General features: G+C 47.4%; 1 protein-coding gene across 3 annotated transcripts in view; it reads right to left on the bottom strand.

Moving 5' to 3' along the window:
* Nucleotides 1-453: 453 nt before the first annotated feature.
* ANAPC11 (anaphase promoting complex subunit 11) overlaps nucleotides 454-13,147 on the bottom strand; it is a 32,680-nt gene continuing 19,986 nt past the window's right edge. Inside the window, exons 1-3 of one of the 3 annotated variants that reach the window (XM_077458854.1) lie at nucleotides 6,885-7,035; nucleotides 6,673-6,788; nucleotides 454-946 (exon numbers count right to left, since the gene is read on the bottom strand). In XM_077458854.1, coding sequence (XP_077314980.1) covers nucleotides 801-946; nucleotides 6,673-6,781 — 255 coding nt within the window. In that variant the 5' untranslated portion in view covers nucleotides 6,782-6,788; nucleotides 6,885-7,035 and the 3' untranslated portion in view covers nucleotides 454-800. Of the gene's footprint in view, nucleotides 947-6,672; nucleotides 6,792-6,884; nucleotides 7,036-13,147 lie in introns of those variants that run through there. The other 2 variants (XM_077458853.1, XM_077458856.1) reach the window with 2 other exon arrangements.

Below are 13,147 nucleotides of genomic sequence, written 5' to 3'. Positions count from 1 at the left end.
CTCTGTTGTGTAGCCGTGAGGCGGGAAGTAAAGGGAAATTGCAGCAGATAAACAATACCCAAGCAAAACTGCAAGTTCAGCTTCTGATGACTGAAGACTGGTGCTCTGGCTATAGTGCCCCGCAGTATGACAAACAGATCCTTAGAATATTGAAGCCGGCAACTGTGTGCAGTCTGTAAAATCCAAAATTTTTATTGGCAACATGCTGAAACATACTGGTAACCACTAACGCGTTTTGGCTGTAATAGACAAAGACACGTTAGTCCTTACCAGTGTTCTTCAGCATGTAGCCAATAAAGATTCAGATTTTACAGACTACAGAGTTTCCTGCTTCAGTTTACTACACAAGTAAAGGGAAATCTCTTAAAAAGGGACATAGATGGTAAAACCGACAGGAGTTTTAACTCTGCCCAACTCAAAATAAAAAGACATTTTGGAGAGGAGAACTTCCAATTCTTTAAGAACTTCCACGTGGCTTTATTGTCACAATGTCGCATGCTTGGAGCTGTCCTGCCATTAACAAAAAGAAGACCACATGTCCAAACTATTGTAATGTGTTACCCAAGTGGTCACATGACATTACAAACGCTCACCTGCAGGTGGCACTGCAGGTACCACACTTTACAGTCCCAGCAAGTCCAGGTTTATACTGGAAATGAATTGCAAATTGGTCAACATGGAAATGTGACGGTCTCCGGAAACTTTTAGGTCTACAGATTACCCAATCTCTGAATCCAAGATTAGGCAGGCCAAGAAACGTCCTATGACATCTACACGGGTGAGGAAGGGAAAGCGGTAATCTACTCCTTGAACTTCCACTCCTGGCGGCACATCGGGCAGTGCTGCTGGACTTGCTGGGAGTTCAGCCACTTGAGGATGCAGTGCATGTGGAAGCAGTGTGAACAGTGACCCCAAACCAACGGGCAATCGTCTCCTGGAACCTTACCTGTAAAGGGTTAAAGAAAATGAAAATGCATTAAAACATAAAAAAGCCTGTAATGTACACTAGAGCTGCAACTAACGATTCATTTGTCTGTCGACTAATCTATCGATTAGTCAACGACTATCCGATTATTTTTTTATGAATCTTGTGTTTTTTTGATTAGCTAATTAATCCTTTGGATAACCTTGAGAGTATTGTAGAATATTGTATTGCATTGCAGAGTATTGGCGGGCAGAGTATTGCATTGCAGAGTATCGGGCTGGCAGAGTATGGAGGGATGGCTGCTTCCATCCGACCTCTCCCCTCCACAGATCAGTACAGAGAGGGGAGAGAGAAACCGTGGGAGCGATCACATTGTAAACGCCTGGGTGTAAAAAGATGGCCGCCGCTTCGGAGCTAGGCCGAAGCCGCGGCCTCTCCTAAGGCCGAGACCGCGGAGCGCTCCGCCGGTCGCGGCATGTGCGCACGGATCGGTGACGATCCGTTGCACCCCTAGGGACGGCGGCACAGAGGGGGAGAAGAGAGGGGGGCGGCGGCATGGAGGGCAGCGGTAGATACTAAGCACTGCCACCACTGTGACGCAGCGACGCCCTGCACGCAGTCGATTACGTAGACGCGTCGTGGCAGCTCTAATGTACACCATATGGATTTTTAGCAAATGCCAATTCTTACCTGTTTTTGTACTCCCGATACAGGGACAGACCACTACAGCAAGAGATTGCAGGGTCGGTCACACACACACACACACACACACACACACACTTCCTATATAACTCCTCCACCTCTATCTCCATCTCTCCTCTACCCCTACCCCACATCTATCCATCCTCCACCCCTACCCCACTTCTATCCTACCCCTACTGCTCACCCAACTGCTCCACCTCTACCCCACCTCTATCCCTTCTCCACTTCTACCCCACCTCCACCCCCATCTCTCCTTCACACCTCCAACCCTCCTCCACCCGTACCCCTCCTCTACCCCCTACCCTGACCTACATCCCTCCTCTACCCCCTAACCCACATCAATCCCTCCTCCACCCCATCTCTACTCTAACCCTACCCCACCTCTAACTCTCCTCTACCCCTACCTTGACCTATAACCCTCCTCCACCCCTACACCACTTCAATCCCTCCTCCACCCCTATCTCTACTCTAACCCTACCCCACCTCTATCCCTTCTCCACTTCTACCCCACCTCCACCCCTATCTCTCCTTCACACTTACCCCACCTCCAACCCTCCTCCACCCCTACCTCTCCATTACCCAATATCTACCCCTTTTCTACCACTACACTCACCCAACATCTACCCCACCTCTGTCCTACTCTACTCTTTCCCTACCCCATCTCCACACCTATCCTACCCACACCTTTATTCCTACTCTGCCTCTACTGCACCTTTAGTAGCTAATCTACACATCTCTACATAGATAATGTTGTACAATAAAATATAGAAGAGGAGATAAAAAAAACTAAAACAAAAAAAAAACAAATTTTACACAAAATATGGAAGATCAAGCATGTACCAATGTTGTCACATGAATAATTTAAAGATAAAACATGCAATAACTAAAATACATGTTCAATAAAAATACATGAATATACATCCATTGCGTTTGTTGTTGTTCCTCCTGGCAAAACTACAACCCGACAGAATATATGAAACCTTATTAGGTGCGGGAGGAGAAATTCCCTTTATGGATGCCGAAGCCGAGAGATTATAAGTCAGAGGGGACGGGGAATATAAAACAAATTATTTAACGCATATTACCATGTGCCGGTATTATAGGAGTGCGGAACAGCTGTGTGCGGAGATCATGGGATGTAAATCTACATCAATGGCATGCATGGAATTCCCCGCGGTCATAACCGTTTAACAACATTGTGTAATAAGAAATGTCTTTACATGCGATTAGGCTGAATACGGCGCTCTGTACACACACTTTGATACAGAGATCACCTATGGCAACCAGGAAATATTAAAACGGGTTACAGTTACAGAGGAGGTCTTTTGCTAGAATTATTGCTCTCGCTCTAACAATTGCGGAGATACCTCACATGTGGGATTTGAACACCGTTTACATATGTATGCAGGCGCCACTTACGCACGAGTTTTCTTTGCTGCGCGAGTTTGTGGGGATAGGGGCGCTTAAAAAAAAAAAAAATGGATTCATTAATTTTTTACATGGTCACTTACCTGGCTGATCCTCGTAAAACTGACAACGGTTTATCATGGCTGCTGAGCCCCGACACCATGGTCAGTTTATGTACTTCCATCATCCGCAGCTCTCCGCTCCCCCCCCCCCCTGAATTAAATAATGTGTCCCCGTGTATGTGGTTTTGTAAAAATGAGCTGTTCTATACCTTTTTGTTATAGCACCACTCATGTGACTGGCCACCTATCTCCTCCCCTCCTCCTGGATGACATCAGTGGGGCTGGAGCTGTCAGACTGGGAAAGGAAAGAGGCGGCCGGTCACTTGAGCACCATGCGGTGCTATAAACTAAAGCAGTGGTTCTCAACCTCAGTTCTCAAGCAACCCCAACAGGCCATGTTTGCAGGTTTACCCTTTATCTTGCACAGGTGCTTAAAATCAGAGTCAATGGCTTGGTATTTTGTATTTTATCTAAGAGAAATTCCCAAGACATGGCCTGTTGGAGGCGTGCTTGAGGACTGATGTTGAGAACCACTGAACTAAGGTATAGAATGGTTTAATTTTACAAAAAACACACACACTAGATGTTAGAGATGCACTGAATGGAAATTTTGGCGCAGAAACCGAAAATGCAGGATGCACTTGGCCAAAAACCAAAAATTGTATTTTAATTTTTTTGAAAAACTGTCATTTTTGGTTTTTGGCCAAGTGCATCCTGCATTTTTGGTTTTGGTGCCGAAATTTCCATTCAGTGCACCTCTAATATCTACTGTATGCGTTTACATTTACATTTTATTAATCACCACTCTGTGCTCTGCCCCTCCAGCCCTCACTGGAGCGCCGGAGCCAGGAGGGGCAATATGGCTGACTCAGGCTCTCAGGAGCGCACTGAGAGGCTGAGCCAGCTGCTGGTCAAGCATTTGTGCAGATCCTGACATTAACCACTTAAGCCCTGGACCAAATTTGCAGCCAAAGGACCAGGCCCCTTTTTTGCGATTCGGCACTGCGTCGATTTAACTGACAATTGCGCGGTTGTGCGACATGGCTCCCAAACAAAATTGGCGTCCTTCTCTCCCCCCCCACAAACAGAGCTTTCTTTTGGTGGTATTTGGTCACCTCTGCGGTTTTTATTTTTTGCGCGATAAACAAAAATAGAGCGACAATTTTGAAAAAGAAAATGTATACTTTTTGCTATAATAAATATCCCCAAAAAAATATATAAAAAAAAATTTTCTTTCAGTTTAGGCCGATACGTATTCTTCTACATATTTAAAAAAAAAAAAAAAAAAAAAAATAATTAAAAAAAAGTGTTTACAAAATAGGGGATAGTTTTATAGCATTTTTATTAATATTTTACTAGTAATGGCGGTTTTTAGTACTAATAATTGCGGTTTTACTAGTAAAAGTGATTTTTATTGTGACTGCGACATTATGGCGGACACATCGGACATTTTTGGGACCATTATTTATACAGCGATCAGTACTATTTAAATGCACTGATTCCTGTGTAAATGACACTGGCGGTGAAGAAGTTAACCACTAGGGGGCAGTCTAGGTGTTATGTATGATGTGATGGTTTTTTTTTTTTTTTATTGTAAGGGGGCGTGGCCTGGCTTGTGACATCACTCATCGTCCTTCCCTATAAAAAAGGGAAGAGACGATCAGTGACAGCCACACAGGGAAGCACGGGAAGAGGTTTGTTTACATAGACCTCTCCTCGCTCTTCAGGTCTGTGACCCGATCACGGGACAGCAGCGGCAATCGAGTCCGCTGATCCCGCGGCCGCGGTCACAGAGCACAGGACAGGACCAGGTTGGGAGCGCGTGCCGCCGGTGCGCTCCCGACCCGCGGCTGGGCACTTAAAGAATCACGTACCGGTATGCGATTGTGCCCAGCTGTGCCATTCTGCCGACGTATATCGGCGTGAGGCGGTCCTTAAGTAATTAACTGTCTGGATCCCTGCAGAGCCTGGACTGTGCCATCAGGTGACAGCAGGCTTTAGTTGGCCGAATATATGGGTGGCAGGAGTGCACAACTAAGTGACCCAGGAGGAGAAGTAAAAAAAGAGCTTTGCCCAAATTTTTCCTTTAATGTACTATTGGTTGCAGTCGCGTGCTCGCCCAATCCACATATAATGCAAGGTACTATAAAGTACTTAAAATCCAGAGTAACGAATGAGCATTTAACCCTTGCAGTGCCATATTTATCTGTGCAGGCAGTCTCATCGCTGTCATTTGGGATGCAGCGGCTGTATGGACACAGCCGCTGCTCCAACTGTGAAATGTGTACGGGAGCACAGCTCTGAAGCGCAGGATGGATAACTTTTTTTTTTTTGGGTTCCAAGTAATTTTCTAGTAAAAAAATACTGATGACTTTACCTTGGAAACACCAAGTGTCAAAAAAGATTAAGGCCCCTTTCACGCGGGCGCTCCGATCAGGTCCACCTATCAATTTTTCCTGGTGGACCTGATCGAATGCTCTATTCAGTAACACACCAACTGGTGTATATTATGGTCAGGGAATGCACTGTACACCTTTGCTGTCACTGTGCTCTTGCTGGGTGTCCAGTGTGCTCCTGGTCCTTTAAGGGGGATTGGGCTTCCTCCATGGTCCACCTGCCACTCATCTATCCATTTAATGCATGTGCTTCCATTGTGGAGACGCTTATACACATAAATTCATTAGCGTTAGGACTGCAAGCATACACAGGGTGCCGTGAAGAGGCCTTGCAGCTTATGCATACGTTTGCAAACATGTGCTAACTAAACCCTTGTTTTTAAACGCAGACTGTTGGGACAGGTTAATTCGGTCAGCAGACTGGTTGGTGAGCTGAGCTAAGGTATGTTCGGTCTTTGTTTTGCTCTACTCAGCCCTATGGAGCGGCGGATGTCAGTGGTACCATCTCCGCTGACACCTGCCGCTATCAAATCCTGTCCGCGAAATCCAGAGGGATGGAAACCCTAATTTTCCATCCTTCTGGCGGATTGGATGAGAACGGACAGGCGGATCAGTTTTCACCCAATCTCCCCATAGAGGAGAGGCGGGGCTCTGTCAGGTCGGTCTCTGCACGGTGGAGCGGACACGGACCTGTCACCCACCTGATCAACGGGGGGGGGAGAAGAGAGGTCACCTGATCAATCCCCCTCCTCCGCTGAGCAAAACAGAGTTCAATGGGCAGAAAACCTGTGTGAAAGACCTCTCACTGGGAGGAGAGATCTCTCTCTCTCGGAGAGAGGGAGAGAGAGAGAGGGAGGGGGAGAGAGAGAGAGAGAGAGAGAGAGAGAGAGAGAGAGAGAGAGAGAGAGGAGAGAGAGAGAGAGAGAGAGAGAGAGAGAGAGAGAGAGAGAGAGAGAGAGAGAGAGAGAGAGAGAGAGAGAGAGAGAGAGAGAGAGAGAGAGAGAGAGAGAGAGAGAGAGAGAGATCTGTTTGTTTACATGGACAGATCTCCATTCTGGAGATGGCGGGGGACCAGCGGGGGAGGGGGGACAGATACCAATAAATGATACAAATATTCATCAACACCCCCCCCCAGAATAAAATATAGAATAGTGAATCCGCGCCCCCCTCCTGTACTCACAGTCTGGACAGCAGCCATTGAAGGCCATCCGACAGATGCCACAGTTGTCATCATTGGCCACCCACAGCCAGGAGGCCACCCCATTCCAGGACTTGATATGAACCTTCATAGCTGCTCTGCTGGAAGGAAGGAAGAAAAAAAAAAAAACCTATGAGAACCATTCACTATAAACACACTGCCAGGTCTGATCTCCCTGACAACACAGACATTACCTTCCTCCTCATACATCTACCATCGACTACCACCGCCTTCGTCTCCCACCCCTTCCTGGTGAAGCTCAGCACTCGGCTACTTGTGTCTAACTGGGCGTGGGGACGCGCCGTGCGGCCGCTGAGGAGAGCGTATGGGCAGCGAGGGTGTGAATTGTAATAACAGACGCTCCGGCGGCCATATTTGTTATGGGCAGGGTGCGTAGACCAATGGAGTTGTAACGACATATTCGTCGACCCATTGCAGTTTGCTACGGAAGTGAGGTGGGGTGTAGCGAGACGGCGGTGTAGTGTCACAGTTTGATGCCTGTCACAGGATGGTGCGGAAGTGACGTTGTTGCGTACTGCGCATGCGCGATGCGCTCCAAACGCTCGCGCCGTGCGTTCCAACATAGTTTCGGCAATACAGTTCAGCGAAACCATCACATAATGTTACGGAAGTGATGTTACACACAACACAAACACGGGCCACGTTGTTGCGTACTGCGCATGCGCGATGCGTTCCAAACACTTGCGCCGTGCGTTCCAACATAGTTTCGGCAATACAGTTCAGCGAAACCATCACATAATGTTACGGAAGTGAAGTTACACACAACACAAACACTGGGCCGTTCGTTACAACACTAATACTTCCCTTGTTACCTAGTAGGTTTTGCATTGCTGGGACTTGTAGTGCCTATCCTGAGCTACATGCTTCAATGTTCAGTGTCCTCATCCCTATCCCCATGCTTCAATGTTCAGTGTCCATCCTTATCCCCGTGCTTCAATGTTCAGTGTCCTCATCCTTATCCCCGAGCTTCAATGTTCAGTGTCCATCCTTATCCCCGTGCTTCAATGTTCAGTGTCCTCATCCCTATCCGCGAGCTTCAATGTTCAGTGTCCTCATCCTTATCCCTGTGCTTCAATGTTCAGTGTCCTCATCCCTATCCCCATGCTTCAATGTTCAGTGTCCTCATCCCTATCCGCGAGCTTCAATGTTCAGTGTCCTCATCCTTATCCCTGTGCTTCAATGTTCAGTGTCCTCATCCCTATCCCCATGCTTCAATGTTCAGTGTCCTCATCCCTATCCGCGAGCTTCAATGTTCAGTGTCCTCATCCTTATCCCTGTGCTTCAATGTTCAGTGTCCTCATCCCTATCCCCATGCTTCAATGTTCAGTGTCCTCATCCCGATCCGCAAGCTTCAATGTTCAGTGTCCTCATCCTTATCCCTGTGCTTCAATGTTCAGTGTCCTCATCCCTATCCGCAAGCTTTAAATGTTCAGTGTCCTCATCCTTATCCCTGTGCTTCAATGTTCAGTGTCCTCATCCTTATCCCTGAGCTTCAATGTTCAGTGTCCTCATCCCTATCCCCCTGCTTCAATGTTCAGTGTCCTCATCCCTATCCGCGAGCTTCAATGTTCAGTGTCCTCATCCTTATCCCCCTGCTTCAATGTTCAGGGTCCTCATCCTTATCCCCGAGCTTCAATGTTCAGTGTCCTCATCCCTATCCCCCTGCTTCAATGTTCAGTGTCCTCATCCCTATCCGCGAGCTTCAATGTTCAGTGTCCTCATCCTTATCCCCCTGCTTCAATGTTCAGGGTCCTCATCCTTATCCCCGAGCTTCAATGTTCAGTGTCCTCATCCCTATCCCCCTGCTTCAATGTTCAGTGTCCTCATCCCTATCCGCGAGCTTCAATGTTCAGTGTCCTCATCCTTATCCCCCTGCTTCAATGTTCAGGGTCCTCATCCTTATCCCCGAGCTTCAATGTTCAGTGTCCTCATCCCTATCCCCCTGCTTCAATGTTCAGTGTCCTCATCCCTATCCGCGAGCTTCAATGTTCAGTGTCCTCATCCTTATCCCCCTGCTTCAATGTTCAGGGTCCTCATCCTTATCCCCGAGCTTCAATGTTCAGTGTCCTCATCCCTATCCCCCTGCTTCAATGTTCAGTGTCCTCATCCCTATCCGCGAGCTTCAATGTTCAGTGTCCTCATCCTTATCCCCCTGCTTCAATGTTCAGGGTCCTCATCCTTATCCCCGAGCTTCAATGTTCAGTGTCCTCATCCCTATCCCCCTGCTTCAATGTTCAGTGTCCTCATCCCTATCCGCGAGCTTCAATGTTCAGTGTCCTCATCCCTATCCGCGAGCTTCAATGTTCAGTGTCCTCATCCTTATCCCCGAGCTTCAATGTTCAGTGTCCTCATCCCTATCCCCCTGCTTCAATGTTCAGTGTCCTCATCCTTATCCCCCTGCTTCGATGAGGACACTGAACATCGAAGCATGGGGATAAGGATGAGGACACTGAACATTGAAGCTTGCGGATAGGGATGAGGACACTGAACATTGAAGCACAGGGATAAGGATGGACACTGAACATTGAAGCTCGGGGATAGGGATGAGGACACTGAACATTGAAGCAGGGGGATAGGGATGAGGACACTGAACATTGAAGCTCGGGGATAAGGATGAGGACCCTGAACATTGAAGCAGGGGGATAAGGATGAGGACACTGAACATTGAAGCTCGCGGATAGGGATGAGGACACTGAACATTGAAGCTCGGGGATAGGGATGAGGACACTGTACATTGAAGCTCGGGGATAGGGATGAGGACACTGAACATTGAAGCATGGGGATAGGGATGAGGACACTGAACATTGAAGCTCGGGGATAGGGATGAGGACACTGAACATTGAAGCAGGGGGATAGGGATGAGGACACTGAACATTGAAGCAGGGGGATAGGGATGAGGACACTGAACATTGAAGCTCGGGGATAAGGATGAGGACACTGAACATTGAAGCTCGCGGATAGGGATGAGGACACTGAACATTGAAGCAGGGGGATAGGGATGAGGACACTGAACATTGAAGCTCAGGGATAAGGATGAGGACACTGAACATTGAAGCACAGGGATAAGGATGAGGACACTGAACATTTAAAGCTTGCGGATAGGGATGAGGACACTGAACATTGAAGCACAGGGATAAGGATGAGGACACTGAACATTGAAGCTTGCGGATCGGGATGAGGACACTGAACATTGAAGCATGGGGATAGGGATGAGGACACTGAACATTGAAGCACAGGGATAAGGATGAGGACACTGAACATTGAAGCTCGCGGATAGGGATGAGGACACTGAACATTGAAGCATGGGGATAAGGATGAGGACACTGAACATTGAAGCTTGCGGATAGGGATGAGGACACTGAACATTGAAGCACGGGGATAAGGATGGACACTGAACATTGAAGCTCGGGGATAAGGATGAGGACACTGAACATTGAAGCACGGGGATAAGGATGGACACTGAACATTGAAGCATGGGGATAGGGATGAGGACACTGAACATTGAAGCATGTAGCTCAGGATAGGCACTACAAGTCCCAGCAATGCAAAACCTACTAGGTAACAAGGGAAGTATTAGTGTTGTAACGAACGGCCCAGTGTTTGTGTTGTGTGTAACTTCACTTCCGTAACATTATGTGATGGTTTCGCTGAACTGTATTGCCGAAACTATGTTGGAACGCACGGCGCAAGTGTTTGGAACGCATCGCGCATGCGCAGTACGCAACAACGTGGCCCGTGTTTGTGTTGTGTGTAACATCACTTCCGTAACATTATGTGATGGTTTCGCTGAACTGTATTGCCGAAACTATGTTGGAACGCACGGCGCGAGCGTTTGGAGCGCATCGCGCATGCGCAGTACGCAACAACGTCACTTCCGCACCATCCTGTGATAGGCATCAAACTGTGACACTACACCGGCGACGGAACGTCACTTCCGTAACAAACTGCGATGGGTCACCGACTATGTCGTAGCGTAACTACTGGCGTAATAGGACCTGCAACGGCCATGTTTGTTATGGGCTTATGAGTGCTTATGACCATTGGCGTTGTTCTATCAGAATACAGCGGCGCTTTGTGTTGTGGGCGATGTGTATGGGTACTGGTGTGAAAGAACTGCTGAGGCCATGTTTGTTATGGGCACATTGTACGACTACTGCACACCTCCCAACTTTTTGAGATGGGAATTGGGAATGAGGGACACCTATGGGCAAAATTATGCAGGCATAGGACACACCCCTTGCCACACCCCTTAAAGGAATTGTAAAAAAACAAAAAACAAGATTGGTTAAACCCCCAAGTGATTTATTTTTACCACTGCTATTCCTTTATATTGGCTTTTGGAATTTAATAATGAAGCAATTTAGAAATCAGAAGAAAGGTTTAGTGCTGGAAAACACTTTTTGATAGATAAAAAGTGCATTTTATATACATCTATATAGATCAGACCAAAATGAGGGACGAATGAGGAGGAAAGTGGGACAGAGGGACATTGCTCCAAATCAGTGACAGTCCCTCCAAATCAGGGACTGTTGCGAGCTATGTTACTGGTGTAAAAGAACTGCGGAGGCCATGTTTGTTATGGGCAGAGGGCTTATGACTACTGGGGTAACAGTGGCGATTTTTGTTATGGGTGTTCCGTCAGATTAGGCAACCCGTCAGAATAGGCAACAGAAGTGACGTTCCTTCGCTGCCATCTTGCTACACCCCGCACTCCTCCAAAGTAACAATACACAGAGAAGGGGGCAAGCAGACATCTTGTTACACCCATCAGAGTTTTGCATTTCACACTTATTTTTAACAGGACACAGAGCATATATGCTGAAATACAGTATTTGGAAATCCATCGGACTGTTTACATGTTGAATTATAAAATCAGTGGTGTTCTGTCACATTAGCAAACCTGTGAGATCAGCAGGTTTTCCGCTGCTTTTAAATTCAACATGTAAACAGTCCGATGGATTTCCAAATACTGTATTTCACCATATATGCTCCGTGTCCTGTTAAAAAATAAGTGTGAAATGCAAAACTCCAGTGGGCGTAACAAGATGACCCCTTCTCTGTGTATCGTTACTGTGGAGGAGTGAGGGGTGTAGCAAGATGGCAGCTATGGAACGCCATTTCCGTTACTAATTCTGCCAGGTCGCCATATCTGACGGAACATGGGCAACGTGTATGGGTACTAAGGATGAGCTCAGGCGTGTTCGCATGGACCACATGCAGAGCCCGCCAGGAAGTCGGCGCTGCGCTTATCACAGGCAATGAGACGTTGCCCCGATGTGCGGCTGCAGAGATCGGGCAATGTCTCACTGCCTGTGATTAGCGCAGCGCCGACTTCCTGACGGGCTCTGCATGTGGTCCATGCGAACACGCCTGAGCTCATCCCTAATGGGTACTGTTGAAATATGTGCTGCAGCGGCCATGTTTGTTATGGTCTCATTGTTCTATAGCTACTGGCGTGAAAACCTGAATTAACGAAAATCTTCAAAACCTAATGCCGCGTACTGTATGGCGTACTTAGTCCGTCATACAATCCGACGGACAGTCCATCATACTTTCGACTGAACGGACTTGACCACACATGGATGCACAAACAGTCCGTCGAAAGCTTGCGCGATGACGTGTACAGCACGTACGACGGGACTAGAAATAGGAAGTCCAATACACAGCAAAGCACCCTTCCGCCGTATAAATCCTTTCTGAGCATGCGCCATTCTTAGTCTGTCGAACTAGCCTACTGACGAGCGGATTGTCCGCTGAAACCAAAGTATGACGGACAGAATTTCGAAAAATCCGAAATACTTAGTACGCCAGACTGCACGCTGAAAAAGTCAGCTGAAGCCCACACACGAGCGGACTGTCCGCTGAAATGTGTTTTGACGAACTAAGTACGCCATACAGTCCGCCCGTGTGTACGTGGCATAAGACTGACCCCGGGAAAGGGGAGAGGTTTTCAAATAAGTGTGGCCCTGGGTTGGCAGCCAGCAGATCCAAGTAACCATGGCATAAAAATGAATGCTGGTATTAGAACAGCTTTTCTCAACCTTTGTACCCCAGTGGAACCCTTGAAAGATTTTCCAAGTCTCAAGGAACCCATGGCAAAAACAATTCATTGGGGGGTGAGTGGGAAAAATGTCTGTTACATTGGTGATCCTTTGGAAGAATGTCGCCGTTACGGACAGCTAAAAAAGATCTCATGCTGCTGGCTGTGATATGTGGCATTGGGCTCTGGAACTATGTAGGCAACCGCAGATGTGAGGTCAATCAGCCACAACTCAAGGAACACCAAGCAACGTTTGGAGAAACCCTAGGGTTCCACGGAGCTCTGGGTGAGAATGGCTGACTCAGAATATAGATTTATGTACTAAGCAGATTTTAGATTGTAAGCTCTAAGTAGCGAGACCCTCTGATTCCTTCTGTATCGAATTGTATTGTAACT

This window comes from Lithobates pipiens, unplaced genomic scaffold, assembly GCF_037356315.1.
Source record: "Lithobates pipiens isolate NorthernLeopardFrog02 unplaced genomic scaffold, aLitPip1_a1.2 Scaffold_28, whole genome shotgun sequence".
NCBI classification, from domain to species: Eukaryota; Metazoa; Chordata; class Amphibia; order Anura; family Ranidae; genus Lithobates; species Lithobates pipiens.
Note: the sequence above shows the minus strand (reverse complement) of the source record. Positions and strands in the feature narration are given on the sequence as shown.